The 26,534-nt window shown below is 58.8% G+C and overlaps 1 protein-coding gene across 2 annotated transcripts in view; it reads left to right on the forward strand.

Moving 5' to 3' along the window:
* The window catches only part of TLN1 (talin 1), a 34,552-nt gene extending 13,182 nt beyond the window's left edge, over positions 1–21,370 (forward strand). The window contains exons 15-58 of one of the 2 annotated variants that reach the window (XM_061363208.1): positions 13–121; positions 562–770; positions 857–955; positions 1,119–1,169; positions 2,826–2,993; positions 3,247–3,541; positions 3,642–3,808; positions 4,153–4,281; positions 4,555–4,668; positions 4,854–4,967; positions 5,107–5,241; positions 5,366–5,494; positions 5,588–5,690; positions 5,766–5,974; positions 6,110–6,229; positions 6,383–6,580; positions 6,876–7,015; positions 7,114–7,207; positions 7,367–7,456; positions 7,600–7,722; positions 7,903–8,046; positions 8,346–8,507; positions 8,596–8,736; positions 8,968–9,149; positions 9,476–9,608; positions 9,725–9,826; positions 9,941–10,111; positions 10,289–10,438; positions 11,106–11,207; positions 11,325–11,444; positions 12,133–12,279; positions 12,972–13,138; positions 13,352–13,535; positions 13,748–13,873; positions 14,137–14,253; positions 14,333–14,518; positions 14,600–14,707; positions 17,551–17,656; positions 17,776–17,900; positions 18,154–18,279; positions 18,411–18,473; positions 18,714–18,896; positions 19,507–19,632; positions 20,153–21,370. In XM_061363208.1, the coding sequence (XP_061219192.1) occupies positions 13–121; positions 562–770; positions 857–955; positions 1,119–1,169; positions 2,826–2,993; positions 3,247–3,541; positions 3,642–3,808; positions 4,153–4,281; positions 4,555–4,668; positions 4,854–4,967; positions 5,107–5,241; positions 5,366–5,494; positions 5,588–5,690; positions 5,766–5,974; positions 6,110–6,229; positions 6,383–6,580; positions 6,876–7,015; positions 7,114–7,207; positions 7,367–7,456; positions 7,600–7,722; positions 7,903–8,046; positions 8,346–8,507; positions 8,596–8,736; positions 8,968–9,149; positions 9,476–9,608; positions 9,725–9,826; positions 9,941–10,111; positions 10,289–10,438; positions 11,106–11,207; positions 11,325–11,444; positions 12,133–12,279; positions 12,972–13,138; positions 13,352–13,535; positions 13,748–13,873; positions 14,137–14,253; positions 14,333–14,518; positions 14,600–14,707; positions 17,551–17,656; positions 17,776–17,900; positions 18,154–18,279; positions 18,411–18,473; positions 18,714–18,896; positions 19,507–19,632; positions 20,153–20,284 (6,099 nt within the window). In that variant the 3' untranslated portion in view covers positions 20,285–21,370. The remainder of the gene's footprint in view (positions 1–12; positions 122–561; positions 771–856; positions 956–1,118; positions 1,170–2,825; positions 2,994–3,246; positions 3,542–3,641; positions 3,809–4,152; positions 4,282–4,554; positions 4,669–4,853; positions 4,968–5,106; positions 5,242–5,365; positions 5,495–5,587; positions 5,691–5,765; positions 5,975–6,109; positions 6,230–6,382; positions 6,581–6,875; positions 7,016–7,113; positions 7,208–7,366; positions 7,457–7,599; positions 7,723–7,902; positions 8,047–8,345; positions 8,508–8,595; positions 8,737–8,967; positions 9,150–9,475; positions 9,609–9,724; positions 9,827–9,940; positions 10,112–10,288; positions 10,439–11,105; positions 11,208–11,324; positions 11,445–12,132; positions 12,280–12,971; positions 13,139–13,351; positions 13,536–13,747; positions 13,874–14,136; positions 14,254–14,332; positions 14,519–14,599; positions 14,708–17,550; positions 17,657–17,775; positions 17,901–18,153; positions 18,280–18,410; positions 18,474–18,713; positions 18,897–19,506; positions 19,633–20,152) is intronic. The other variant, XM_061363209.1, reaches the window with a different exon arrangement.
* Positions 21,371–26,534: the final 5,164 nt, after the last annotated feature.

A 26,534-nucleotide genomic window follows, 5' to 3' on the forward strand; every position in this document is an offset into this window, starting at 1 on the left:
TCCTCATTCCAGGCATCCAAAGCTTGGCGCAAAAACAAAATGGATGAGTCGAAGCACGAGATCCACTCCCAAGTGGATGCTATCACTGCCGGCACAGCCTCAGTGGTCAACCTCACGGCAGGTATGTGGAGGGTTGAAGAGGGATGCCCCATTTTGGACAAGGCTTGGTGTCTCTTCTCTGCCGGAAGGTCACAGTTCCTGCCCTCCATCAGAGGCTGGATGAGCCAGTTTTCCCCAGCTAGAGCTAAATCAGCTCTGACTGCTGCTAATACACCTGTAGGTCATGCCCCTGCAGCTCACCCTGGCTTTGCCCAGCCCAGTCCTTCCTCTCAGTCTCTGGCTGACCAGTGATCCTCTAGATGAGGGGCATGGTGTCCAGTCCCACACATAGCTCTGAGCACAGCTGCTGCTCTCCTGCTCAAACTCAGCTGACACAGGCTTAGGAGCCAGAGGGTCTCTTCCTGTGTTCCCAGGAAAGAACCACCTCAGTGACAGACATGGGGATGCTCTTGAAGCATCACGTGAAGCGCATCCCATCCTAACACCCCTCTTCCTGCGCAGGGGATCCAGCAGACACGGACTACACTGCTGTGGGCTGTGCCGTTACCACCATCTCTTCCAACCTGACGGAGATGTCCAAGGGTGTGAAGCTGCTGGCTGCACTGATGGAGGATGAAGGAGGGAATGGCCGACAGCTTCTGCAGGCTGCCAAGAACCTGGCGAGCGCTGTCTCAGACCTGCTGAAAACAGCACAGCCTGCCAGCGCTGAGGTGAGGGGCAGGAGGGGACATCCATCAGGAGAGGGTTTTGTCGCTTGCTCTGGAACCCAGTGTTGATCTTGGCTCATTCCTTGCAGCCTCGCCAGAACCTCCTGCAGGCTGCTGGCTTGGTGGGCCAGACCAGCGGGGAGCTGCTGCAGCAGATAGGGGAGAGTGACACCGACCCCCGGTTCCAGGTTAGTGTAACCGAAGACTCCCACTGCTTAAAACCATCAGCTCTTGCACAGGACCTGGCTCCGGGCGCAGTGACTTTGCTGAGGGAGGGGACAGGCCGTTGCCCATCTCTGTCCCTAGAGCCACAGTGATATAACACCTCTTATCTTGTGGATTCCCATGTAGATCCCAGAGAGCCGGCGTGCTTGGATCCTGCCTGCCTCTGACCCAAAGACGGTAAAAGGGGGGCTGTAGGCACGGTGTGGTGATCCCTGCCCTCTCCAGTGCGAGGGGCGCTCCTCTGAGGACAATCAGCTGAACTCTTTGGAGAAGGGCTCTTGTCAAAACCCTGCTTTTCTGGTGGCTGGCTCTCCGAAGTCCATGCACTCGGGTCATCCCTGTTGTGAGTCCTCTGCTCCGGCCTGTGAGAGCTGCAGGGTGGCTGCAGCATCATGGGGTGGGTTAGTTTGGCTTCCAGCTGGCTTGTTTTCCTGCAGTTGCTTCTTCCAGCACGAGCGAAACAGCGCAGTGTGCTGGGTAGGAGCACCTAGCCATTATACAGACCAAAACAGCCTCCAGAAACAAGGTGTTTCTGTTCACGGCGACCTCAGCATAAATAGAAAAGCCTTGACATTTAGACAAAGGGAACAGAAACGACAACAGCAGGGGAGGAAGCTGTGCTCAGCCAGGCATCAGTGCCAGCACAGGGACATCCCCATGCGGCAGGTTTGGGACGTGGAGGACAATTCGCACACATGCATTGGGATGCTCTGCCTCGGAGCTGTCAGACCCGAGTGTATCTGCTTCCCTCCTTGCACTCTGATGCAGTAGTCTGGGGACTCTGGAGCTGGGTGCATGCGCTCTCTGCTCTCTCCTCCTGTCTGGAAAGGTGGTGGATTGCAGTGGGAATAATCCTGGCTTGCAGGAGGTGAGGGGATGCTGTGACACTGATTTGGTGGCTGGAGGCTTTGCTGTCCTTAGTGGGGCGCTCACTGTGAGCACGCACACGGCAGGAGGGTTGCAGGCACAGCGGGCAGTGAGCTCTAGCCCCTGGACCAAGGTCTTTGCCCCAAGCACTTGCTGTCTCGTACTGGTGCTGCCAGTTTTCACCGGCAGCATGCCACAGGAGCTAATCCTGGGGTACAGTCGTGTCTGATGCCCTGCAAGAAAGCAGTTTGCTGTGTGCTGCTCGCTGCCTGTTGTGTGCTGGCAGGGTGGCCCCATGCCTTCTCTGCTGCCCTGGGGGTGAGGAGACCGGGTGCTGTGTCATGCCTGTCCTTTAGCCCCATCAAGGACTGTAGGGAGGTAGCCTGTTGCAAAGGAGCTAGAAAACAGCTGGTGTGCCTGCAGTACAGGTGACCAGAGGCAGCATCTCCTGCTCCCCTCTTGCCTGTGGGGTGAGCCTGTGGGCTGGCAGATGCCCCTGGTGTGGCTGTGCCATAGCAACTTGTGCCTGCCATTTGGCAGGAGGGGTTTGTAATTGTCTTTGCATCCCTCCACGTAAAGCTCAGCAGTGCCTTGCAGAGCTTGTTGCTGTGGTACCATCAGGGGCTTGCAGCAGTTGTTGCCTAGGCAATAAGCGGGTCAGCAGTAAGCAGGTCACAGGTGCTGGGATGATGCTGAGCATCGCCTGGACTGCGCCAGGTGGTGTTTATGGCAGTGCCGTGCTGCAGGTTGCAGCTCCAGGCTGTATTACAGCCTCACCACTGGCTATAGCACGCAGTAGAGGGGGAGTCAAGGTGCTGCCAGCCACCCCAGGTGATCCATGGTGCCGGTGCTGGGACTGAGTGGATGAAAGGCCCCCGAGAGCTCATCTTTCCCAGCTGAATATATATAGGCGGCTGCCATTGCTCCTACAGTGGCTCCTGCTCTGACCCCCTCCATTCCCCACAGGACATGCTCATGCAGCTGGCAAAGGCGGTGGCCAGCGCCGCGGCCGCGCTGGTGCTGAAAGCCAAGAACGTGGCTCAGAAGACGGAGGACGCTGCGCTGCAGACGCAGGTGATCACTGCTGCCACCCAGTGTGCCCTCTCCACCTCCCAGCTGGTGGCCTGCACCAAGGTAAGCAGCAAGGCTTTAACCCGTGCCTCGGTGTGGTGGCATCACCGGGGTAGTGGCAGCTCCATGGTGGGGTTATGGGTGTGCTAGAGCTGCACTTCCTAAGGTGGGATATTAGGGGTCTGGCGCAGCTCGGGTTGTGGTTGTTGTCACTGTGCCTGAGCACTGTGTCCTCTATGGAGGAGCAGAAGCCAGGAACAGCTATCCCTGCACATCTACACAGAGCCCACCACACTCGCTGTCTCCTCCTCTCCAGGTAGTGGCTCCCACAATCAGCTCACCAGTGTGCCAGGAGCAGCTGATTGAGGCTGGCAAGTTGGTGGCCAAGTCAGCAGAGGGCTGTGTGGAGGCATCCAAGGCAGCCACCAGCGATGACCAGCTCCTGAAGCAGGTTGGGGTGGCAGCCACGGCCGTCACCCAGGCCCTGAATGACCTGCTGCAGCACATCAAGCAGCACGCCTTGGGCGGGCAGCCCATCGGGCGCTATGACCAGGCCACTGACACCATCCTCAACGTCACCGAGAACATATTCAGCTCCATGGGCGATGCTGGTGAGAGCCCTGATGGCAGCCGGAGTAGAGCGTGCTGGATGGGGAGGGATCAGGGAGCCTGTGGACTTGCTAACGGGGCCACCCTTCCTTCCTGTCCCAGGGGAAATGGTGCGTCAGGCTCGTATTCTGGCCCAGGCCACTTCCGACCTTGTCAATGCCATCAAAGCTGATGCGGAAGGAGAGACAGACCTTGAGAACTCACGCAAGCTGCTGAGTGCAGCCAAGATCCTGGCTGATGCCACTGCCAAGATGGTGGAGGCTGCGAAGGTCAGCGGTGTGGGACGGGATGAACGCTGGCTTTGGCCTCCAGCCCCATCTGATTACATCCACTCAAGGTTGGGAAGGGAAAAAACAGCCCCTGGGTGGGAAGTGGTTCCCAAAGCAAGGTCCTGCACTGAGCTAAGGATCTTTGCGATGGAATGGGGCTCTTCCTGGAGCTGTGGGTAGCAGCAGAGGAGCTGTTAGATCTTGTGCAGCTGTGCTGTCCCAGAGAGGCTTTGGTCATTGGTAAGCAGCCAGTCTGCTCCGGGGGGGACTCCCCAGCATCAGGCCAGGGTGCAGGAGGACCCTGTGGTCCCTGCCAGGTGTGATGGGTTTCCTGTTCTCCGCAGGGAGCCGCAGCCCATCCGGACAGCGAGGAGCAGCAGCAACGCCTGCGCGAGGCCGCAGAGGGGCTCCGCATGGCAACCAATGCTGCAGCCCAGAACGCCATCAAGAAGAAGCTGGTGCACAAGCTGGAGGTGAGACACTGGGCAAGGAACCACGGAGGGCAAGCAGGCAGGGTCAGTGAGACCTGACCGGGAGCTCCCACGTCCCTGCACTTCCCAGAGGAATGAAGTCCTTTTTGGGTACAGCATCCGTGCTGCATCCCACAGAGACCTTCCCACTGCTCCCTTTCCATGTGTGCACCATGGGATGCTGGGTGTTGAGGGTGCTGGGGATGTTCTGGTGGGCTGCAGCGCGTGGTGGGTGACTGGTGGTGACCAGTGCTAACCCATGCCTCCTTCTGTCAGCACGCAGCCAAGCAAGCCGCTGCCTCTGCCACCCAGACCATCGCTGCGGCACAGCACGCTGCCTCCTCCAACAAGAACCCTGCTGCACAGCAGCAGCTGGTGCAGAGCTGCAAGGTAAAGGCCTCATCCTGGCATCTCCCTTCTCCCATCAGCTGTGCTGGGGCTTCCTGCTCAAACACAGTGGGCAGGCAGGACCTTGGGGTCTTCATGGAGCTCTTCCAAGAGCCTATCTTCTGGTCCCTTGTCCTGGATTAGATTCATCTCCTCCCGGCCTCTGCACTGATGTTCCTCTTTGGCAGGTGGTGGCAGAGCAGATCCCGATGCTGGTGCAGGGTGTCCGAGGGAGCCAATCCCAGCCAGACAGCCCCAGTGCTCAGCTGGCTCTCATTGCTGCCAGCCAGAACTTCCTTCAGGTACCTGTGATGCCCGAAGTCTCCTGCACCAGCTCTGGTGTTACAGCTCCCAGGATACTGTGAAACCTGCTGCGCATGGGCAGCAAAGAGGTGCTGCGTGTTCATGCCCTTCTCACTGCTTTTCCCTTTGCCCCCGCAGCCTGGTGGGAAGATGGTAGCTGCAGCCAAGGCCACCGTCCCTACCATCACAGACCAGGCCTCCGCCATGCAGCTCAGCCAGTGTGCCAAGAACTTGGCCGCAGCTCTGGCTGAGCTCCGCACGGCTGCCCAGAAGGTGAGAGGCTGGGTCCTGTCCTGCAGGAGGACCCTGGCTGTGCGTAGTAGGGGGAAACATGGGGACAAGCCCAGCAGCAGGTCAGTGGGGTCTCCCCACTCACCTTCCCTTCTCCCCATCGCAGGCCCAGGAGGCGTGTGGACCCCTGGAGATAGATTCTGCTCTGGGTCTGGTGCAGAGCCTGGAGAGGGACCTGCAGGAAGCCAAGGCAGCTGCCCGTGATGGCAAGCTCAAGCCTCTGCCGGGGGAGACGGTGAGTGCATGGGGTGGTGCAGGGTGGGTGCTGAAGCAAGGGAGCCACCAGAATGTGCAACCGACCACCATGTCCCCACTTATCCCCCTGCAGATGGAGAAGTGTGCCCAGGACCTGGGGAACAGCACGAAAGCCGTGAGCTCCGCCATCGCTCACCTCCTGGGAGAGGTGGCCCAGGGCAACGAGAACTACACAGGTACCAACATCAGTGTCAGGGCTGGGAGAGGGGAATGTGCGGTGCCAGCACCCACTGACCTCTCCATCTCCCCAGGCATCGCAGCCCGAGAGGTGGCCCAGGCCCTGCGCTCGCTCAGCCAGGCTGCCCGTGGTGTAGCGGCCAACACGGCTGACCCGCAGGCACAGAACGTCATGCTGGAGTGTGCCAGCGACGTGATGGACAAAGCCAACAACCTCATCGAGGAGGCGCGGAAAGCTGTGGGCAAGCCTGGAGACCCAGAGAGCCAGCAGCGCCTGGCCCAGGTGGGAGAATGGGTATCCCAAGGGGCAGAGTGGGTACCCCGGGTGGGAGAATGGGTACCCTGGTGTGCCCTGCCATCCCCTGGGAAGGGCACAAGGCTGGCCACGGAATGGTGACCCCTCTTTGTTTCTCTGCAGGTGGCCAAAGCAGTGTCGCAGGCCCTGAGCCGCTGTGTTAACTGCTTGCCAGGGCAGCGAGATGTGGACGCTGCCATCCGCATGGTGGGAGAGGCCAGCAAGAGGCTGCTCTCAGATTCGGTGAGCTGAGCTGGAGGGGATGAGGGAAGCCTTGTAGACACGCGAGCCAGCCTGTCTGCACCGGGTTCCTCTGGAGCATATCCCCAAGCATGTACCAGCCCTTCATCCTCCATCCTCCTCGCTGCCTCTCCTAACTGGTCTCCCTGCCTCCAGTTCCCTCCCAGCACCAAGAGCTTCCAGGAGGCACAGAGCCAGTTGAACCAGGCAGCCGCGGGGCTCAACCAGTCTGCCAACGAGCTGGTGCAGGCGTCGCGTGGCACCCCACAAGACCTGGCCAAGTCCTCTGGCAAATTTGGACAGGACTTCAATGAGTTCCTGCAGGCGGGAGTGGAGATGGCCAGCCAGTCCCCGGTGAGAGCGAGTGCCCCTTGGGTGGTGCTGGGATGCAGAGAGGGTCCTGACCACAGGCAGGGTGTCTGGGCAGGGTGGTTAGGGTGGTTGTGTTCAGTGCAGCTGGTGAGATGGGGTCTGGAGCTGTACAAAGCCACAGCAGCAGGGAGAAAGTGGCTTGGGTTGGTTCAGTGAGTGTTGTCGCTGTCGGACGAGTTAGATGAAGGGAACTGGCTCAGCTTGAAAACCACCAAAGCAGACCCAGGGTGTGGAGCTCGGAAACGTGCTGCAGGTGACTCTTGTTGGCTCCTTGCAGAATAAGGAAGACCAGGCGCAGGTGGTGTCAAACCTGAAGAGCATCTCCATGTCCTCCAGCAAGCTGCTGCTGGCTGCAAAGGCGCTCTCTGCTGACCCTGCAGCACCCAACCTCAAGAATCAGTTGGCAGCAGCAGCACGGTAGGAGGAATTGCTCCGTGTGAGCTGCTTGCTGTAGTAAAGGGGCAGGGTTGTGGGGTGGTGTTGATCCGTGGGTCTTTCTCCATTGTCCCTCGCAGGGCTGTGACTGACAGCATTAACCAGCTGATCACCATGTGCACTCAGCAGGCGCCGGGCCAGAAGGAGTGTGACAATGCCCTGCGGGAGCTGGAGGTGAGAAACCACATCCTGATGAGGCTGGGATAGCTGGGTGCTGTGATGGTGGGGTGGGGAGAGCTGCGCCCCGCTGCGAGGGGCAGGAGGGAGCCAAGAGGGAGGTGCAAGCAGAGAGCATGGACCGTTCCCCTGGATGTGATACCTGTGTCCCTGCAGACGGTGAAGGAGCTGTTGGAGAACCCCACGCAGACAGTCAATGACATGTCCTACTTCAACTGCCTCGACAGTGTCATGGAGAACTCCAAGGTGAGCCCTGAGCAGGTCTGGGGAAGGATGTGGGGGGCAAAGGGAAAGGTGTTTCCAGCCCTGCTGATGAAGCACAGTGAGCTCTGAGCCTGGGAGCGCTGCGGGAGCAGGAGGTGGTGTGCACAGCTGGTGTGTTCCTGCAGGTGCTGGGCGAGTCCATGGCTGGCATCTCCCAGAACGCCAAGAACAGCAAACTGCCCGAGTTCGGCGAGTCCATCAGTGCCGCCTCCAAAGCTCTCTGTGGGCTGACAGAGGCAGCTGCTCAGGTGAGACAGGCTCGGTCCCAGCCCTAAGCGTTGCCCCTGGCACGCAGTTGCCATAGTACCACTGCTGCTCCAAGCCTGTCCCTGTAGGACGGTCCCACAAGCCTCCTCTGCAACCCTCACCTGCTCTGAGCCTTCCTGCTGTGTGTGAGCTCTCTCTCATCACCCCCCTCCTGCTCCCAGGCTGCCTACCTCGTGGGGGTGTCGGACCCCAACAGCCAGGCTGGACAGCAGGGCTTGGTAGACCCCACTCAGTTTGCCAGAGCCAACCAAGCCATCCAGATGGCCTGCCAGAACCTGGTGGACCCTGCCTGCACCCAGTCCCAGGTGAGTGTGAGGTGGGGCACCATTATGGGTATTTTCCTGCATGAAAGGGCTGGTTGGAAGAGCTGCATCCCAAGAGTTGGCTAAGATTACGGCTAGTTTCTCATCAGCTGTACTGGGAGTCAGCTGGCAGCTTTGATGCAATGGTGACAGTCCGGTTGGGCACGCAGGACCTTGGCAATCCTTGGGTCCCAAGAGGGACCCCTGTGGTCACTGTTACCCCATGTAGGGCAGGCAGGAAGGCGGAGCTGTGGGGATGGGGAGTTGTGATGGATCCTGCCCTACCCTGCTCTTCCCTGCAGGTGCTGTCAGCAGCCACCATCGTAGCGAAGCACACCTCAGCCCTGTGCAACACGTGCCGCCTGGCCTCCTCCCGCACCGCCAACCCTGTGGCCAAGCGCCAGTTTGTCCAGTCGGCCAAGGAGGTGGCCAACAGCACGGCCAACCTGGTGAAGACCATCAAGGTGAGGTCTCCCTGCTGGGACACCGTGGTGGGGATGGGATTTGGGGCATGGCAGAGGTCGGGTAACTGCTCTGGTCTCTCCACACCAGGCCCTGGATGGTGACTTCAACGAGGAGAACCGGGAGCGTTGCCGTGCGGCCACTGCACCTCTCATTGAGGCTGTGGATAACCTGACTGCCTTCGCCTCCAACCCAGAGTTTGCCACTGTTCCAGCCCAGATCAGCCCAGAGGTGGGATGCTGCAGGGACAGGGAGGATGTGATAGGGGTTGCTGTATGGTGGGGAGGAGCTGTGCCTTCCCTCGAGCCTGTAATGGAGTCCCAGTGCAGGGTTGGTGCCCTGGGGAGGTGGCAGCACCTTGGGCTTTGAGGGGCTGCTTCATGGTGAGGGTCGCAGGTAGGAAAGGGAGTAACTTGCCATGCACAGTCCCTTGCCTCACCAAGCCATCATCTCCTTGTGCAGGGGCGCAGAGCCATGGAGCCCATCGTCTCTTCAGCCAAGGCCATGCTGGAGAGCTCTGCTGGCCTCATCCAGACCGCCCGCTCCCTGGCTGTCAACCCCAAGGACCCACCGCAGTGGTCGGTGCTGGCTGGCCACTCTCGCACCGTCTCGGACTCCATCAAGAAGCTCATCACCAACATGAGGTGAGGAGAGTCCTACCCGCTCAGCTGCAGCCCTGTCCATGCTGGCTCTGAGTAACCATCCCTGGGGATGTCTTAGCTTATCATCCCCTTGGCTGCTGCCGGTGAGGTGAGGCAAGGGATGGGATGAAGGTGTTGTCTCTTATCCTGCATGGGAGCTGCTCCTTCAGCCCTGACTCATGGGGATGCATGTCAGCGTGCCTGTCCCTTATGGCTGTTGCTCCAAAGCCTGGAAGAAGGGTCCTGCTTCTCACCAGCACCAGCTGAGGCTAGGGGTAGAGGGGTGGTGTAGCTGCTGCCAGTGCTCTGCTAATCCATGTGTCACACAGGGACAAAGCTCCAGGACAGCGGGAGTGCGATGAAGCCATTGATGTCCTGAACAGATGCATGCGGGAGGTGGACCAGGCCTCCCTTGCTGCCATCAGCCAGCAGCTTGCCCCACGAGAAGATATCTCCCAGGAGGTGGGTCAGGGATAGGCTGCTACAGGGATGCGTTAACACTGGCTGGCATCCTTCCCCCGGCTCCCGTCAGCACGTGGTGACCCCAGCCTCATGCAGTGCCCTTCTCTTTGCAACAGGCTTTGCACAACCAGATGATCACAGCTGTGCAGGAGATCAGCAACCTCATCGAGCCCGTGGCCAGTGCAGCGCGAGCTGAGGCCTCTCAGCTGGGGCACAAGGTAACGCGGGGATGGGGAACTGCTGATGAGGTGCTTGGTGTGTGTGGATAAGCGCATGGTGGGAGGAGAGGCACAAGATAGCCAGGGCCAGAAGCTGATGATGCTCTTCCCTAGGTGTCCCAGATGGCTCAGTACTTCGAGCCGCTCATCATGGCAGCGATTGGTGCTGCCTCCAAAACGCCCAACCACCAGCAGCAGATGAACCTCCTGGACCAGACCAAAACGCTGGCTGAGTCTGCCCTACAGATGCTGTACACAGCCAAGGAGGCTGGTGGGAACCCCAAGGTGAGCAGGAGGTCACCTTGTGGAGCACATGTGGAGCACACCATGTCGATGGTGTGCTCCTCTGTGTATGGGTGCTGCATGGTGTGTCTGTCAGACATGGAGGTAAGTGTGTGTGCAGCATCCCTGTTGGGATAGGAGCTGCTGCCCACCTTCCCTCACTGTGGTTTGTCCTTGCAGCAAGCTGCCCACACCCAGGAGGCTCTGGAGGAGGCTGTGCAGATGATGAAGGAGGCAGTGGAGGACCTGACCACCACCCTGAATGAGGCAGCCAGCGCTGCAGGGGTTGTGGGGGGCATGGTGGACTCCATCACCCAGGCCATCAACCAGGTGAGGGGATGTCCTGGGTTCAGCAGTAGCAGTCATCTTTCTCCTTCTTAGTAGCTGGTGCAGTGCTGTGTTTTTGACTTTTAGCCTGGGAACAACACTGATGGTTTTAGCTGTTGCTCAGTAATCTTTACTCCGATCAAGGACTTTCTGAGTCTCGTGCTCTGCCAGGGAGGAGGAGAAACCGGGAGGGAGCAGAGACAGGACCCCTGACCCAAACTAGCAAAGGGGTATTCCATACCACAGCACGTCATGCCCAGTATAGAAACTGGGGGCAGTTACCCGGAAGGGCCAGATCACTGCTCTAGTCTGGCTGGGTATCAGTCGGCAGGTGGTGAGCAGTTGTATTTTCTCCCCTTGTTTTTTCCCTTATCATTATCACTATTGGTGGCAGCAGCAGTGGTTTGTGTTATACCTTAGTTACTGGACTGCTCTTATCTCAACCCCTGGGAGTTACATTCTTTACATTCTCCTCCCCATCCCTCCAGGAGCTGGGGAAGGAAGGGGCTGGTGGGGAGTGAGCGAGCGGCTGCGTGGTTCTGAGTTACAACTGGGCTTAAGCCACGACAGGGGACATGGCCAGGGGTGGGAGAGGGGAAGGCGTAGGGCCAAAGCCTACAAGGTTTTTGGGCTGGAGCTGGAGCCAGAGCCTCCTGTTGGTGTCTTACAGCTGGACGAGGGGCCAGTGGGTGAGCCGGAGGGGACCTTTGTGGACTACCAGACCACGATGGTGAAGACAGCCAAGGCCATCGCAGTGACTGTGCAGGAGATGGTGGGTACAAGCAAGCCTGTCACTGCAGAAAGCTCTGCCTGCCACCCAGGCAGGGGCCTGCCTTCCTTGCTTGCCTGTCCCAGCATAGGGCTCTTCCAACTCTTCTTTCATTGGCAGGTCACCAAATCCACCACCAACCCGGATGAGCTGGGCACACTGGCCAACCAGCTCACCAACGACTATGGGCAGCTGGCGCAAGAGGCCAAGCCAGCTGCCCTCACTGCTGAGAATGAGGAGGTGAGAGCATGGGGGGCAGTGCTAGAGCAGGCTGTGGGGCAGAGTGGGGTCTGCTGGGGCTTGAGAGCAGAGGACTCTTGAATCTCCTGGGGGCAGGTAGCGTTCATGTCTCCCCTGCAGCATGGTATGGAAATGTGGAACAAATACATGTTTCCTTTTACACCTTCCTGAGTGGGAGGATTATAGAATCACAGAATGGTTTGGGTTGGAAGGGACCTTAAGATCATCCAGTTCCAACCCCCCTGCCACAGGCAGGGACACCTTCCATTAGAGGAGGTTGCTCCAAGCCCCATCCAGCCTGGCCTTGAACACTGCCAGGGATGGGGCAGACACAGCTTGTATGGGCAACCTGTGCCAGCACCTCAGCACCCTCACAGTAAAGAACTTCTTCCTTATATCCAATCTAAATCTCCCCTGTTATAGTTTAAACCTATTACCCCTTGTCCTGTCACTGCAGTCTCTGATGAGCAGTCCCTGTTCAGCATCCTTGTAGGCCCCCTTCAGAAACTGGAAGCTGCTCTAAGGTCTCCATGCAGCTTCTCTTCTTCAGGCTGAACAGCCCCAACTTTCTCAAGCCTGTCAGCTGGAAGAGAGGAGCTGGATGATGGTGGATGCTGTTTCCGGGCTGGTATCATGGATGTGAGGCTTAGTCTCCTGCTGGCTCTCTCATGCATTCATTCCTCTTCAGATCGGCTCCCACATCAAGCGCCGTGTGCAGGAGCTGGGTCATGGCTGTGCCGCCCTGGTCACCAAGGCTGGAGCCCTGCAGTGCAGCCCCAGCGATGCCTACACCAAGAAGGAGCTGATAGAGAGTGCACGCAAGGTTTCCGAGAAGGTAAGTGGTCCAGAGAGAGAGGCAATGATGTGGCGAGGTGGGAGGGATGCTGGATTGAGGCTTTTGCCTTTGGAGCCGTTAAACGAGATTCTCTCCAAATCAGCCTTTAATTGATGGGCATAGCGTTTACTGTGTCTCCAGCCAAGCTTGTAGCTCATGCTGGGAGATTGGTCTTGGAAAGCATCCTGTCCCATCAGTCAGTCTAAAGAGCACGCTTCTGAATAACAGATGAAAACGTGGCTTAAAAGCTGTATTTGATAAGCGTAGAGCAGCAGTGCTTGTAAGCAAAATCACAAAAGGAAAACAAACACTTGTTATAATGCCTGGCACGTGCCTGCGTGTTCAGGACCTCCTGCAGTTCCTTCCTTTCCAAGATTGCTTTCCATCAGGAAACTTGTTCCCTTGTGAGTGCTTGCCCAAGTACAGAAATGGAGTTTTGCAGCCAAAGAAGAAATGAGTTGTGATGTTCTGATGCCCATCATGCAAACCTTGTTCATTTGCAAACTACCAGCGTCCAGTAACCCCTGAACCCAAAAACATGATAGATACAACTGGAAGCTGAGAAGGGGTGTCCAGACCACACGATTCCCAATTCCTCTCCTTGGCATGGAGTGGCTCCATCCTGGGGGAGATGTTGGAGAAGGTGTACGCAGCAACTCTGCTCCCCACGTCACCCTCCTTGTACCCCACAGGTGTCTCACGTGCTGGCAGCCCTGCAGGCTGGGAACCGTGGGACGCAAGCCTGCATCACGGCAGCCAGCGCTGTCTCTGGCATCATTGCGGACCTGGACACCACCATCATGTTTGCCACAGCAGGAACCCTCAACCGGGAGAACTCGGAGACCTTTGCTGACCACAGGTACCTTGTACAGCTTCTGCTCAGTGTGAGATGGGGAGTCAAGCTCTGTCCTGTGGTCTCCTGTCTTTATGAGCTGTGGTGTAGCCCCAGGGACAACTGCAAGTACAGGTCTTGCTGACTGTATTTCCCCTCCAGAAGGCAGGGTCCACAGCTCACTATACCATGTGTGCACGTAGAGGGCTGTATCTTCTCTGACTCCCTTCTTCTCCCCAGGGAGGGCATTCTGAAGACAGCCAAGGCGCTGGTGGAGGACACCAAGGTGTTGGTGCAGAACGCCACAGCCAGCCAGGAGAAGCTAGCACAGGCTGCCCAGTCCTCCGTGTCCACCATCACCCGCCTGGCAGAGGTGGTGAAGCTGGGTGCCGCCAGCCTGGGATCTGAAGACCCAGAGACTCAGGTGAGATGGGGTTTGTAGGGTGAGTGGAGGCTGCTTGTAGCTTGCTTGAAGGAGCTGAGGGTTGCGGGTGTTGTGTGGTGCCCTGGGGTGGGTCCTGCCTGTTGTGAAGAGGGTTTGCTGGGCTTTGGCTGGTGCTGGCTGAGCTGGATCTTACCACCTCCAGCCTGAGCATGACCGTAGTGAAGCCATTGCCCTGATTTTGCTGTCCCCAGGTGGTTCTGATCAATGCTGTGAAGGATGTGGCCAAGGCACTTGGAGACCTGATCGGTGCCACCAAGGCAGCTGCTGGCAAAGCTGGGGATGATCCTGCTGTCTACCAGCTGAAGAACTCTGCCAAGGTCTGAGCTGGACGGGGTGGGAGGGAAGGGATGGGGAAAGAGGTCTGGAAAAAGAGCAGGGAAGGCTTCTCTGCCTGCCTCAGGGCAGGAGGGGAAGAAGTGGCACATAAACATGGGGCACAGCATGCAGAGGAGGCATTGGTGGGAGGAAAAGGTGAGATGGTGAGCGGAGTATGGGGATAGAGCTGTTTTGAACTGAATCGTGAAGGTGCTGGCAACAGCCTAGAGCTGATGTGGGGCTTCGCCTCTTTTCCCTTCCACAGGTGATGGTGACGAATGTCACTTCCTTACTGAAGACAGTGAAAGCTGTTGAGGATGAGGCCACGAAGGGGACACGGGCGCTGGAAGCCACCATAGAGCACATACGCCAGGAGCTGGCAGTGAGTACAGTAGCAGCGCCGTGTCTGCTGCCCCACTCACTGCCTGCGCTGTGCCTCACCACCACCCTTCTCCTCGTAGGTCTTCTCCTCCCCGGTGCCCCCTGCCAAGGTCTCCACCCCGGAGGACTTCATCCGCATGACAAAAGGCATCACGATGGCCACGGCCAAAGCGGTGGCTGCTGGCAACTCGTGTCGGCAGGAGGATGTCATCGCCACAGCCAACCTGAGCCGCCGTGCCATCGCCGATATGCTGCGCGCCTGCAAGGTGGGTCCGGCGTGGGTTTGTGGGTGCATGGCGAGGGTGATGCTGGATGTGAACTGAGGATTCCCTGTCTCTGGGTTTCAGGAAGCCGCCTACCACCCAGAGGTGAGCGGGGACGTGCGGCAGCGGGCGCTGCGCTTTGGCAAGGAGTGCGCTGATGGATACCTGGAGCTGCTGGAGCACGTGCTTGTGGTGAGTGTCCCTGTCCCTGCTCCCAGAGTGGGCAGGGGGTGCCCGTGTGTGTTCCCCACATCCCCAGGGTCCTCTGGGCTCTGCATCCCCTCCCACTGAGGTCTTTGCGTGGCCCCTTCGCTGCCTGTGCCGGCACAGCACATGGCTGAGGCCCTTCTGTGGAAGTGGATTCCGGAGAGAGGAACAGGCTCTGAGGAAAGTTATTTGACTAACAACAGATGGAGATTAACTGGCCTTAAGCAGATGGAGGCTGGAAATTTGACAACACGGAAGCAAAGCACAGAAGCAGCTTCCAGTAAAAGTGGTGGGAGTGAGACTTGAAAACAGCTTGTTAATCTCACAGCAGAGGGGGAGATGGGCAGCAGATAGCAGAGGTGATGACTGCGAACACCAGCTGCACCCCTGTGATCTGGTCTTTGTCCGAGTCCTCCCAAGGACTTCAGATGGCTGCTCTAATTAACTGTCCTGCAAGATAAGTGTAGTTTACAAGAAGCAAATTAAGACCGCAGAGCGGTAGAAAGGATCCAGCGAGGTCCTTCCAGTGGTTTGCATTCTTGGCAGCATCACAGAGGTACAGTCAGGGGCTCTGGAGGGATGCGCAGACCCAGCCTGTGTATCACAGCATCTGTGACAGCCCTCGAACCAGGGTGAGGATGGAGACAGAGGAAGAGCCAGCTCCGTGGCAAGGTTTCACTGAGCTGGTTAGGAGGGACTGGTGATGTTCAGGTTTGCCAGATGGAAGGGGGTGGAGCTCAGACTGTGGTTTCCTGCAGGGAAGGCTCCTTTAGGCAGAGGATAACCATCACTGGCAGCACAGAGAGGAGGTGGGCAGGAATCAATGGCTAGAAATTGAACCTGGGGCAGGGGGGAAGTCAAAGCATGGTTTTATCTGAAGGAGGTAACCACTGGGATGCAGTTCCAAGGGGAGCAGTGAGTTTTCTCTCCTCTGCATCTAGATCAAATGTCTGTCTGGAAGATGCTTTTAGCCACACTTAGGACGAATTCTCAGGCTGACCTGTTGTTAACAGATAATGGGGCTAACAACAGTGTGGCAGTGCTGAGATCAGACTATTCTGCTGTATTTTGGGAATAACCCTCCACTTGCATGCAGTATCATACATACATATCCTGAATCTCATACATTGGTGCATCTCATGAGATGTTCGCCGGAGGCACCTCAGTGAGCTCATAGCCTCCATGGTGCCTTCAGCTCCAGGCATTTAGCAGTTCTAAACATGTTGTCAGAGCAGATAGCAGGTTTAATAAGGGGACATGTAGTCTTGGATGCAGTTGTGAGGCATACCAGCCATCTGAGCCGCATGCAGCATGCTGGGATGGTCCCACAAGAGTCCATGATAAAGCCATGGCCCCCCAGGCTCTGCAGCACTCTGATCTGTGAGGGGAGGAACCATTGGGTCCCGTTTATCAGAGGGCAGCAGATTCCTGGAAAGCTGCAAGCGGGAAGGATGTAGGGGAATGGGAAGGAGGTGGTGGATCGCCAGCAGCAGCAAGCTCATTGCTGTATGATGGATCCTCGTAAGAACCAGTTCCTTGCACGGAGCAGAGCTAGAACAAGCGTGGTTAGGGTTTGAGAGAGAGGGTTGTTTGGCTTGGGATGGCTCCCGGCAGAGGAGTGGGAAAGCCTGCATATTTCACTGGGGAGGGGAAGGAATCTGAACCTCCACAGGGACTTGGCGTTTGGTAACAATAGGTCTCTCCCTCCAAAAGCAGAGAGATAACGGTGGCTGGAAAATGCAGTGAAGCAATCCAGGGTGGGGAGAAATAAGGTGTAAAAGGGGGTGAGGAGCAGCATGCCTCCGTGTTTGCTCTGGGTGTAGGTGTCTCCTCCAGCCGTGGGAGCATCATCCGGATGCGCTGGCTCACCCAGCGCTGCAGGGCTGTAGTGCGAGCTAACGATGGCAGCACCGCTCCGCACCCAGGACCTCTGATCCTTCATTCCCACCTCTCCTCTTGGCTGCCCTTCGCCCCTCACTGGAAAGCACCCACCTTCCCCTGCCACTCCCCAGTGCCCGTGTGTCCTAGCCAAGGCGCTCACTGCTTTCTTCTCTTCTTTTCCTTCCCTCCCTCCCTCCCTCCCTGCCAGCCGGTGAGTAAGGCGGCATTGGGGTGCCTGCTGGTGTCTAACCTCAGCATGAGCCTTGCTCACGGCGTGTCTGCGTGCCCAGCACAGTGCTGGGGTGGCACTTGGTGTGTGTCCGCAGGGACCCCAGGGTCCGTGTGTGTGTACTCACACCCGCTCTCGCTGATGGGCGCGAGTCAGGCCAGCGGTGAGCTCTGCTTGTGTGTACAGACCCTGTGTGTGTGTGTGCCCTTGTGTGTGCTGTGCTGTGTGCATGTGTGTCCCCCAGCCCCGCTGAAGGACTCTCATGGGTCTGACTGACACCTTGTCCTGGTAAGGCCAGCTCTTCTAGGGTACGGGTCCCCCTTTTGCACAGCTTTTTTTGGCTGATAGATCTCCAAAATGGGGACGGGGAGGGGGAAATGCTGCTGGAGCTTGAAATGCTTGGGGAATTTGGGGGGAAATCCTATAGGGATAGCTGCTGAGTGCAGGAAGGGTTGCACGGAGGGTCTTGTGTCTACAAGACGTGCCAGAAGCTATGGATGCAGAACCCTGTGGGGAAGATCATCCCATCCTCGGGTAGGAGAAGACCACCCAGGGTCACTTGAGAAAGCACCACAGACAACCCCTCATGTATATATGTGTAGGGGGGATATCGGGGGGGTCCCAAGGGTATCCCACCCTCCTTCCCTGGGGGATGCACCCTGAGCAGACCTATGAGATCCCCTTTTTCCATGTGCTTACATCTGCCCCGTGCCCGCAGATCCTGCAGAAGCCAACTCACGAGCTGAAGCAGCAGCTGGCAGGATACTCCAAGCGCGTGGCCAGCTCCGTCACCGAGCTCATCCAGGCAGCCGAGGCCATGAAAGGTAAGGCTGTGAGGGCTGGGATTAGCGTGGAGGCATCAGCAGCTGCTGGAGGAGGTAAGGGCAGGTCAGAAGCGAGGCCTCGCGCAGGTTTAACCTGCTTCCCTTCCCGGTTTCCCTAGGGACAGAGTGGGTTGACCCTGAAGACCCCACTGTCATCGCTGAGAACGAGCTGCTGGGGGCAGCAGCTGCCATTGAGGCTGCAGCCAAGAAGCTGGAGCAGCTGAAACCAAGAGCCAAGCCCAAGGTAGTGGTGCTGAGCCTTGGCTGAGCCCCGTGCTCAGCTTGGGGTGCCCTGGGGCTCTCCTCACTGTGATTCAGCCTGCTGTGAACCCCCATGCGACAGCCAGTCCTTCTTCCTGTGCTCCCGCTGCCTTCCACATCCCTGTACCCCACAGCCCTTAATCCAGCTTCACGTGTGACCCCTCAGCCCCCTGCAGCCATCACCCTGCTCTGCCCAGCACACCCGCCTGGGACTCACACCCTGCTTTTGCCCACAGCAAGCAGATGAGAGCCTGAACTTCGAGGAGCAGATCCTTGAAGCTGCCAAATCCATTGCTGCAGCCACGAGTGCCCTGGTGAAGGCAGCCTCAGCGGCCCAGCGAGAATTAGTGGCTCAAGGAAAGGTAAGGCTGGGAGAGGGAAAGGAATAAGAAGATGCAGAGCTGTGGTGGCTTCTCCCTTCACCTGGGGCTGCTTGTTTCCCAGGGCAAGGGGTGCGCAGGGTGGTGAGCCTCACTCCCCTTCTTCCTTGCAGGTGGGCGCCATCCCTGCCAATGCATTGGATGATGGACAGTGGTCCCAGGGACTCATTTCAGCCGTGAGTATGAAGGTCATGCTCAGGGGATGGGGGCACCCTCCTTTAGGGGATTCTCTGCCCGTGTGCTTCTCCTTGGTGGAAGAAGCAGCCACTCTTCTTCCTCCTTTTCCCACCATCTGAAACACGGTGCAGAAACTGGTTATCACCATCCCACGCCCCACAACCTCCTTTGGAACAGTCAGAGCATATCCTTCTGTGGGCAGGCTCCTGCACACCCCCTGAGACCCCCTCTCACTGCAGGCACGTATGGTGGCTGCTGCCACCAACAACCTATGTGAAGCTGCCAATGCAGCAGTACAGGGCCACGCCAGCGAGGAGAAGCTCATCTCGTCTGCCAAGCAAGTGGCTGCCTCCACTGCACAGCTCCTGGTGGCCTGCAAGGTGAAGGCTGACCATGATTCAGAGGCCATGAAGAGGCTCCAGGTGAGTCCCAGGCTGCTCGAGGCATGGGTATGAACGTGATGAGGGCACATGGGTGCTCCCCAGGGTGCACACTCCCTGCCTGTGTGACATGGGCTCGTCGGAGCACAGGTTCTGTGTTGCTTGGACTTAGGGCTGTGTGCCAGGAGTGTGAGTGATGCTCACATCAGACAGTCAGGGATGAGGAGCTGGCACAGGAATGCCTGAAATGCATGGGCTGCATCACTGCTATTCAAGAAGTTAACGTTTGGATGGCATGTTTTGTGGCACTCTTACTCTGTGGCACACAAGAGGTTAAAGCCCATGGGTTGGGGCATTAACACGGGGTCCCAGAGCTGGTCCCTCGGGCTGGGGAGGGTCAGCAGGGCTACCCCCTGTTTCCTGCCCTGCTGCTCTGACAGGAGCCAGAGCCTGGCTCAGAGCAGCAGCGCCTGAAATGGTCATGAGCGGGTGGCAAGGCAGCGAGCCATGTAAAGGAATCACTGCCTGCGGCTCCCAGCACCCCTGTCCTCCTGCCAGCCTGGCCTGGGGCAGGGGCTTCTCAACCCCTGCAGGCAGCAGGGCTACCCTGGGGCTGTGACTGAGGGTGCTGATCCCCGCTTCCCTCCCGCAGGCTGCCGGCAATGCAGTGAAGAGAGCGTCGGACAATCTGGTGAAGGCAGCACAGAAGGCAGCCGCCTTCCAGGACCATGATGAGACGGTGGTGGTGAAGGAGAAGATGGTCGGGGGAATTGCACAGGTGAGGAGCAGGGGTGGCTCTGGCTGACACCACAACCCCTGTGTCCCGGCCGCAGGAATGTGTCCTACCACACACCAGTATGGGGCAAGTCTGCAGAGAGCCTCACAAGCATGCTGCAGGCGAGTCCATCCCACCCAGCACCAGTTAAACGCTGTGGCTTCACCCTCATCCTGCCACATGTGGCAGTGGGCACAGCTAGTGGTGGTACAGTGTAATGCCCTGGCTTCTTGGTGCAGTGCCTGCGCCATCCCAGTGTCCGTGACATACGAAAAGCAGAAGATAGGATTAAAGGTGCCGCAGGTCCCTTATGGCCAGAGGCCATAAGGGGTGTGTGGGGTTGAGCCCCAGGAGCTGTGTTGCTCCCTGTGTCTCCATAGGACCATGGTCACACCACAGGCACTGCAGCCCTCATTCCTATGGCCACACCAGCCTAAGGAGCTGGGAAAAGCCTAGCTCTGGGGTCATCATTGCCATGGCAGAAGCCCCATCCATCCCTGACCGCAGGGCTCTCTCCCCGCAGATCATCGCTGCGCAGGAGGAGATGCTGCGCAAGGAGCGGGAGCTGGAGGAGGCGCGGAAGAAGCTGGCTATGATCCGTCAGCAGCAGTACAAGTTCCTGCCCTCGGAGCTGCGGGATGAGGAGCAGAACTGAGCCCCTCAGCCCTCCCGCCACTCACCCACCGCACAGACTGCTGCCCGCCCGCCCGCTCCTATTTAAGACAACCCGCCTCAAGAATAGGGCTTAGACCCGGGCTCTGCTCACACACAGAGCGCTGGGGCTAACCCAGCCGCTGCTCCAGCCCGGTGCCGCGCCAGCAGCTCCGTTTCAGCACCCAGCACAGCTTCCCATGCTCACCGAGGGCATGGCCGTGGTGCTGGGGGACCCGGCTGGGGTGGAAGCTGGGGCTGCACCGGCTCAGGGCTCACCCGCCAGCCCCGTCAACGCGGGGCTGGAGAGCTCTTCACTATAGGGGATTTTTTTGTGTGCCTTTTGTCCTTCCCACTTGTGCCCCTTCCCTCTCTCTCCTCCACGCGGGATGGGGAGAGGCGCGTGGCTTGCCCCCTCCTGTGCGATGGGGCGCAGGGAGCAGCGTGGTCTCTCTTAGCTCTTGCACAGAGCCGCCTTTCACCTCCAATGCCTTATTGCTGGCTGAATATTCCTCCTCCTCCCTCCACAGCTTCCCTGGGGGAGGCTCTGAGCCTCCCGTTGCCCTGAGCATCTTCTTCAGCCTGGGCTCCACTGGGGAGCAGCAGGACCGGAAGGTGCAGTGCCTCCGCTCAGGATATGGGGGGATGCAATGGGTTCACCCCTAGAGATGCTCTTTGCCTTCCGCAGCCCCAGCCAGCTCTGCTTCCCTCCTCCCTGTTCCCAAGTGCCTGCATTGTTTTCCGAGATCTGCAGTATTTTTGTAACTTCTCAGTTTCTCTAGTATTGAGCCTGCAGCTTCCAACGTTCATTTATTACCCCCTCCACACTTCCAGCTCGTGCCTTGCCCACTAACACCCAGTTACCCCTGGGTCCTGCAGCCCAGCATCCCACCCCTCCTCGGCTCCGGGACCTCCATCCCTTCCCCCTTTGCACTCGCTGAGGCTTCTCTCACTATTTTGATACTTTAAGCATCCCATATTAAAACATTGGAGAAAACCAGCTCCCCCCCGAAGCTCTGGGGTGGGGTGGGGGATAGCGATGTCTCCTTGGAAAGACGTATCCACCAATAAAACCTGGTTTTCCTGCTTTCTTGCTGCCTGAATATCAGCGGGGACCCTCCCTCCCTCCCCCAGGAGGAAGGGAGGGCTGGTGGGCAGCAGAGGCCAGGGAAGGGGGGGGGGGGGAATGTAGCATGGGTGCTTATACAGGAATATGGGATGGAAAATATTTGAGGCACGTCCAGCCCCAAGGCACCCGTCAGCCTGGACCCCCGCTGCCAGCCATGTGCTGGCCCTCGCAGGTGCCGCCGGGGGCCCTCAGGGTTGTGTTGCTGGGGGATTTAGGCTTGGGGGGACTAAAGAGGGGGCAGCACGGCTGCTGGCTCCTATTCATGCTCCCAGCCCAACGTACCTCTGGGTAAGGTGCAGGTAGGGGACCATTGGTCACTGGTGTCCCAGTGGTGGGGAAGCAAGCAGCCGCTGCTTGTGCTGTGGGTCCGGGAATGTGGCCGGAGCGCTCCCAGCTGCTGGCAGTGAGCTCACCCCCCCGAAATAGCCCCCCCTGGTCCGACCTGTGCGGGCAGCAGCTGCCCCAAGCGAGTCCCCACCTGTTCCCACCCCGTCACTCAGCGGGATTCGGGGGGCCCGGGTGGCCATGGGGATGCTGCGGTGTGCAGCGGGGATACGGGGTGCCTGGTGCATGTCCCCTGTGTCCAGGCACCAGTCCCCAGCACTGTGAGCGGTGAGGGCAGCATCCCTGCAGCATCCCTGCCGGCGGCCCCTGTCACATCCCCATGGGCATGGAGGGGCTGTCCCGCCCCAGGACACTCGCCCCTGGCCAGGCTCCCGGGTGGATTTGCGGCTCTAGCAGGCATCCCAGCCCTCCCAGCTGTCCCCTGACAATCTGCGCCCGCCTGACCTGCCACCAGGCTCTCACCCAGGTACCGGCCAGGAACGGGGCCCTTCGGAGCGGGCAGCAAGGACACCAGGCCCATGAGTGTCTTTTGGGCTGTTCTTTAGGTGACCTCCTGGACAAGGGGTGCTGAGCGGTGTTCGGGTGCATTCCCTTCTATTGCTACCTATACCCAGCCCTGCCCCAGGGTAAGGGACCCAAGGATGGGGACCCCACTCCATGCCCCACGTTAGGGTCTGACCACACTCCTGGGGAAAGCTTTGTCTTGCCCATCCAAAGGGAGCTCCTTGGGTACAACCCATGCTGCAGTGTCTCTCCCTATCCCTGGGATCCCCAGGAAGCTGGAATTTGGCTTCCCTGCCTGTCTCATGCACCACGTGGCAGCAGTCCCATCCTCATCCTGGCACGCAGGGGCACAGGGCTGTAAGCACATCCACTGCCATGTCCTCTGGGCTGGGGTGCAGGCAAGGGGTGGTGGCGCAGACCCCTGTGGAGGGACGTGGGGTGCAATGCACCTCAGTCCCCTAAATCTCACCTGCAAGAGGGAGGGTTGATTTGAGCAGGCAGTATTGGGTGAGCACACTTGGGGGCTTGGAGCTGCGGTGCCACATGAGACACCAGTGCTTTCACAGGGACCTAAATCTCTGGCTAAGTTGGAGGCAGGCAGGGAAGCCAGAGCCCAACTTCTTGGGGACCCCTCGGATAGGAGAGATACTGCAGCATGGGTTGTACCCAGGGAGTTTCCTTTGGATGGCAGAACAAGGCTTGCCCCATGGAGCAGGGTCCCCATCCCTGGAGCCTTACCCTGGGGTAGGGCTAGACATGGGCAGCAATGGGAAGGATGTGACCCACACTCCCCAGCACCCCCTTGCCCAGGAGGTCACCCCAGAGCATGGCCTTGAGGGCACTCATGGGCCTAGATGGCTCCAGTTGTGCTGCTCAGACACCACCATGATGCCTGGAGCAAGGGGGAGCGAGCAACAAGGGGAAACTGCATCCTTTATGGGGACATTCAGGGGCTTAAACCACGTGTGGCTATAGGGAAGTCTCCTCTTTGCTCGCACCATGCACACCATCATTCCCCCTTGCACCAAGCCCATGAAGTTGCTCCGGGCCAAAGCATGTTGGAGAAAAACATCCACAGAGCCAGGACTGACAGAAGACAGATCCTCCCCTGCCTGCAGGGTCCGTGTGCCAGCGGTAACCAAGTGTCCTTGTCCAAATATGTGCCTAATTCATCAGTATTAATAGCAGCTCTCCAGAGTCCACCAGTGGCTCTGCTGCTGCTTTCCCTCGGTCCTCGCCTGCACCCGTTCCTCCTACCCCCCCCCCCCCATAACCCAGTGCTGTGAGCTCATAGAAAGTCATTCCTCCAGCTCCCAGATCCTTTCTGCTCCTCTCTGCTTGGAGCACCGCTGCTGATAACTGGTGCCAGACAAGGGCTGGATGCAGCTCTGACGGGCTGGGGCTGCCTGCACACCCCTCCTGTCCCCATCCCATCGCAGCCTCCCCACGTGCTGCACGGCTCCTTCCAGTACCCCCCATCCCGGAGCCCACCCTGCAGCTGGGAATGCGCCAGAAGCATTTACGAGCATTATTAAAGCTGGGGTTATTTTTGGAGGAGCCGGGATCTGAGGGGTTTGCATTTTTCTGCCTGTGGAATACAGTTTATTTACAGCAAGAAGATGAAGAGGGGCCCCTGCCTCACCGTGAAACACCATCCTTTGGAGTGCACCCGTGCCGGGTGCCCCCCATGAGTGATGTGGATGGTGGCACCAGGGTGCAAGGAAGCAGGGAGGTGGGTGCCAGGGAGCCTGCATGATGCAGGAGCTGGATAGGGAGGTCAGGGGCTCCACTCACTTCTCTCCCAGTGGATTTTCCCCATGGTGTCCCCAACTGTAATCACAGCCTGTGATTATCAAGGATAGATAGTCCATGGGTACCTGTGGGTATCTGTGCAGTGCCACACTGACATCCCCCATGGCAATCAGAAATGATGGGTGTCCCCAGCTGCAAATCACAGCCCATGGGCATTCCTGAGTGTAATCATAGCTTAAGAGTGTCCCCAAGACTTCAGGGGCAGCCCATGGTGCCCCCAAGCCAGCGCCAACAAGCAGGGTCCCTCAGGCCCCAGGGTGCACTGACAGGGCATGGGGTCTGCTAGGGCAGTGCCAGCCCTGCGATGTCCTCTTAGTGCAGGGACAGCTCTGGCTGGGGCAGAGGGGGGTCTCAGGCCCTGGGGGTGGCTGGTGGTGGTGTCCCTGGGGCACAGTAACAGCACACTGCCTGCCATGCAGTCCCCAAGCACAGGACCACGACATGGTGTGCTCTCCATATTGGTGAGAGGACACAGGGGGTCTGCCCCAGCCCAGCATCACCAGAAATGCCCCCACTGCAGTGCTCCAAGGGTGTCCCTAGCACAGTGTCACCAGGGTGTCCCCAGTACAGTGCCACTGAAGTACCTCTAGTACCCAGGGTGTCCCTCTCCCACTGCCCCTGGGATACCCCTAGTGCAATACCCCAGGATGTCCATAGCACAGTGCCACCAGGGTATCTCCTATACAGTGCCAATGGGGTACCTCTAGTGCTGTGCCCAGGGTGTCCCTCTCACATGCCCCATGGTGTCACCCAGTGCCACCAGGGTACCCATAGAGCAGTGCTCTGGGGTGTCCATAGCACAGTGCTACTGGGTTGTCCCTAGTGCAATACTCCAGGGTCCCTCTAGCCACCAGGGTGTCCCTAACACAGTGGTACCAAGGTACCCCTAGTGCAGTGTCCCACGGTGTCCCCAACACAGTGTCACTGGGTTACCCCTAGTGCAATACCCTGCGGTGTCTCTAACACAGTGCCACCGGGGTGTCCCCAACACAGTGTCACTGACGCACCCCAAGTGCAATACCCTGTGGTGTCTCTAACACAGTGCCACCGGGGTGTCCCCAACACAGTGTCACTGGGTTACCCCTAGTGCAATACCCTGCGGTGTCTCTAACACAGTGCCACCGGGGTGTCCCCAACACAGTGTCACTGAGGCACCCCAAGTGCAATACCCTGCGGTGTCTCTAACACAGTGCCACCGGGGTGTCCCCAACACAGTGCCAGTGAGGCACCCCAAGTGCAATACCCTGCGGTGTCTCTAACACAGTGCCACCGGGGTGTCCCCAACACAGTGTCATTGAGGCACCCCAAGTGCAATACCCTGCGGTGTCTCTAACACAGTGCCACCGGGGTGTCCCCAACACAGTGTCACTGGGTTACCCCTAGTGCAATACCCTGCGGTGTCTCTAACACAGTGCCACCGGGGTGTCCCCAACACAGTGTCACTGGGTTACCCCAAGTGCAATACCCTGCGGTGTCTCTAACACAGTGTCACCGGGGTGTCCCCAACACAGTGTCACTGGGTTACCCCTAGTGCAATACCCTGCGGTGTCTCTCACACAGTGCCACCGGGGTGTCCCCAACACAGTGCCACTGAGGCACCCCAAGTGCAATACCCTGCGGTGTCTCTAACACAGTGCCACCGGGGTGTCCCCAACACAGTGTCATTGAGGCACCCCAAGTGCAATACCCTGCGGTGTCTCTAACACAGTGCCACCGGGGTGTCCCCAACACAGTGTCACTGAGGCACCCCAAGTGCAATACCCTGCGGTGTCTCTAACACAGTGCCACCGGGGTGTCCCCAACACAGTGTCACTGAGTTACCCCAAGTGCAATACCCTGCGGTGTCTCTCACACAGTGCCACCGGGGTGTCCCCAGCACAGTGTCACTGGGGTACCCTTAGTGCAATACCCTGCGGTGTCTCTCTCACAGTGCCACCGGGGTGTCCCCAGCACAGTGTCACTGGGGTACCCTTAGTGCAATACCCTGCGGTGTCTCTCGCACAGTGCCACCGGGGTGTCCCCAACACAGTGTCACTGATGCACCCCAAGTGCAATACCCTGCGGTGTCTCTAACACAGTGCCACCGGGGTGTCCCCAACACAGTGTCACTGGGGTACCCCTAGTGCAATACCCTGCAGTGTCTCTAACACAGTGCCACCGGGGTGTCCCCAACACAGTGTCACTGAGGCACCCCAAGTGCAATACCCTGTGGTGTCTCTAACACAGTGCCACCGGGGTGTCCCCAACACAGTGTCACTGGGGTACCCCTGTGCAGTGCCGCGGGTGTCCCCCTCCCGGTGCCCCCGGCTGTCGGTGCCCGGGGCTGCGGCCCCCCCCGCCCCGCTCGGTGCGGCCGCCGGTGCAAGCCTGTCCCTAAAAGGTGCTGGCGGGCGGCGGGGGAGGCGCCGGGGCGGCCCCGGCGCGGCCCCTCCCCAGCTCTTAGTCTGCGCGGCGGGCCGGGGGG

Source organism: Neopsephotus bourkii, unplaced genomic scaffold (assembly GCF_033783945.1).
Source record: "Neopsephotus bourkii isolate Nb327-2 ecotype Australia unplaced genomic scaffold, CSIRO-AGI_Nbou_v1 NB_1148, whole genome shotgun sequence".
NCBI classification, from domain to species: domain Eukaryota; kingdom Metazoa; phylum Chordata; class Aves; order Psittaciformes; family Psittacidae; genus Neopsephotus; species Neopsephotus bourkii.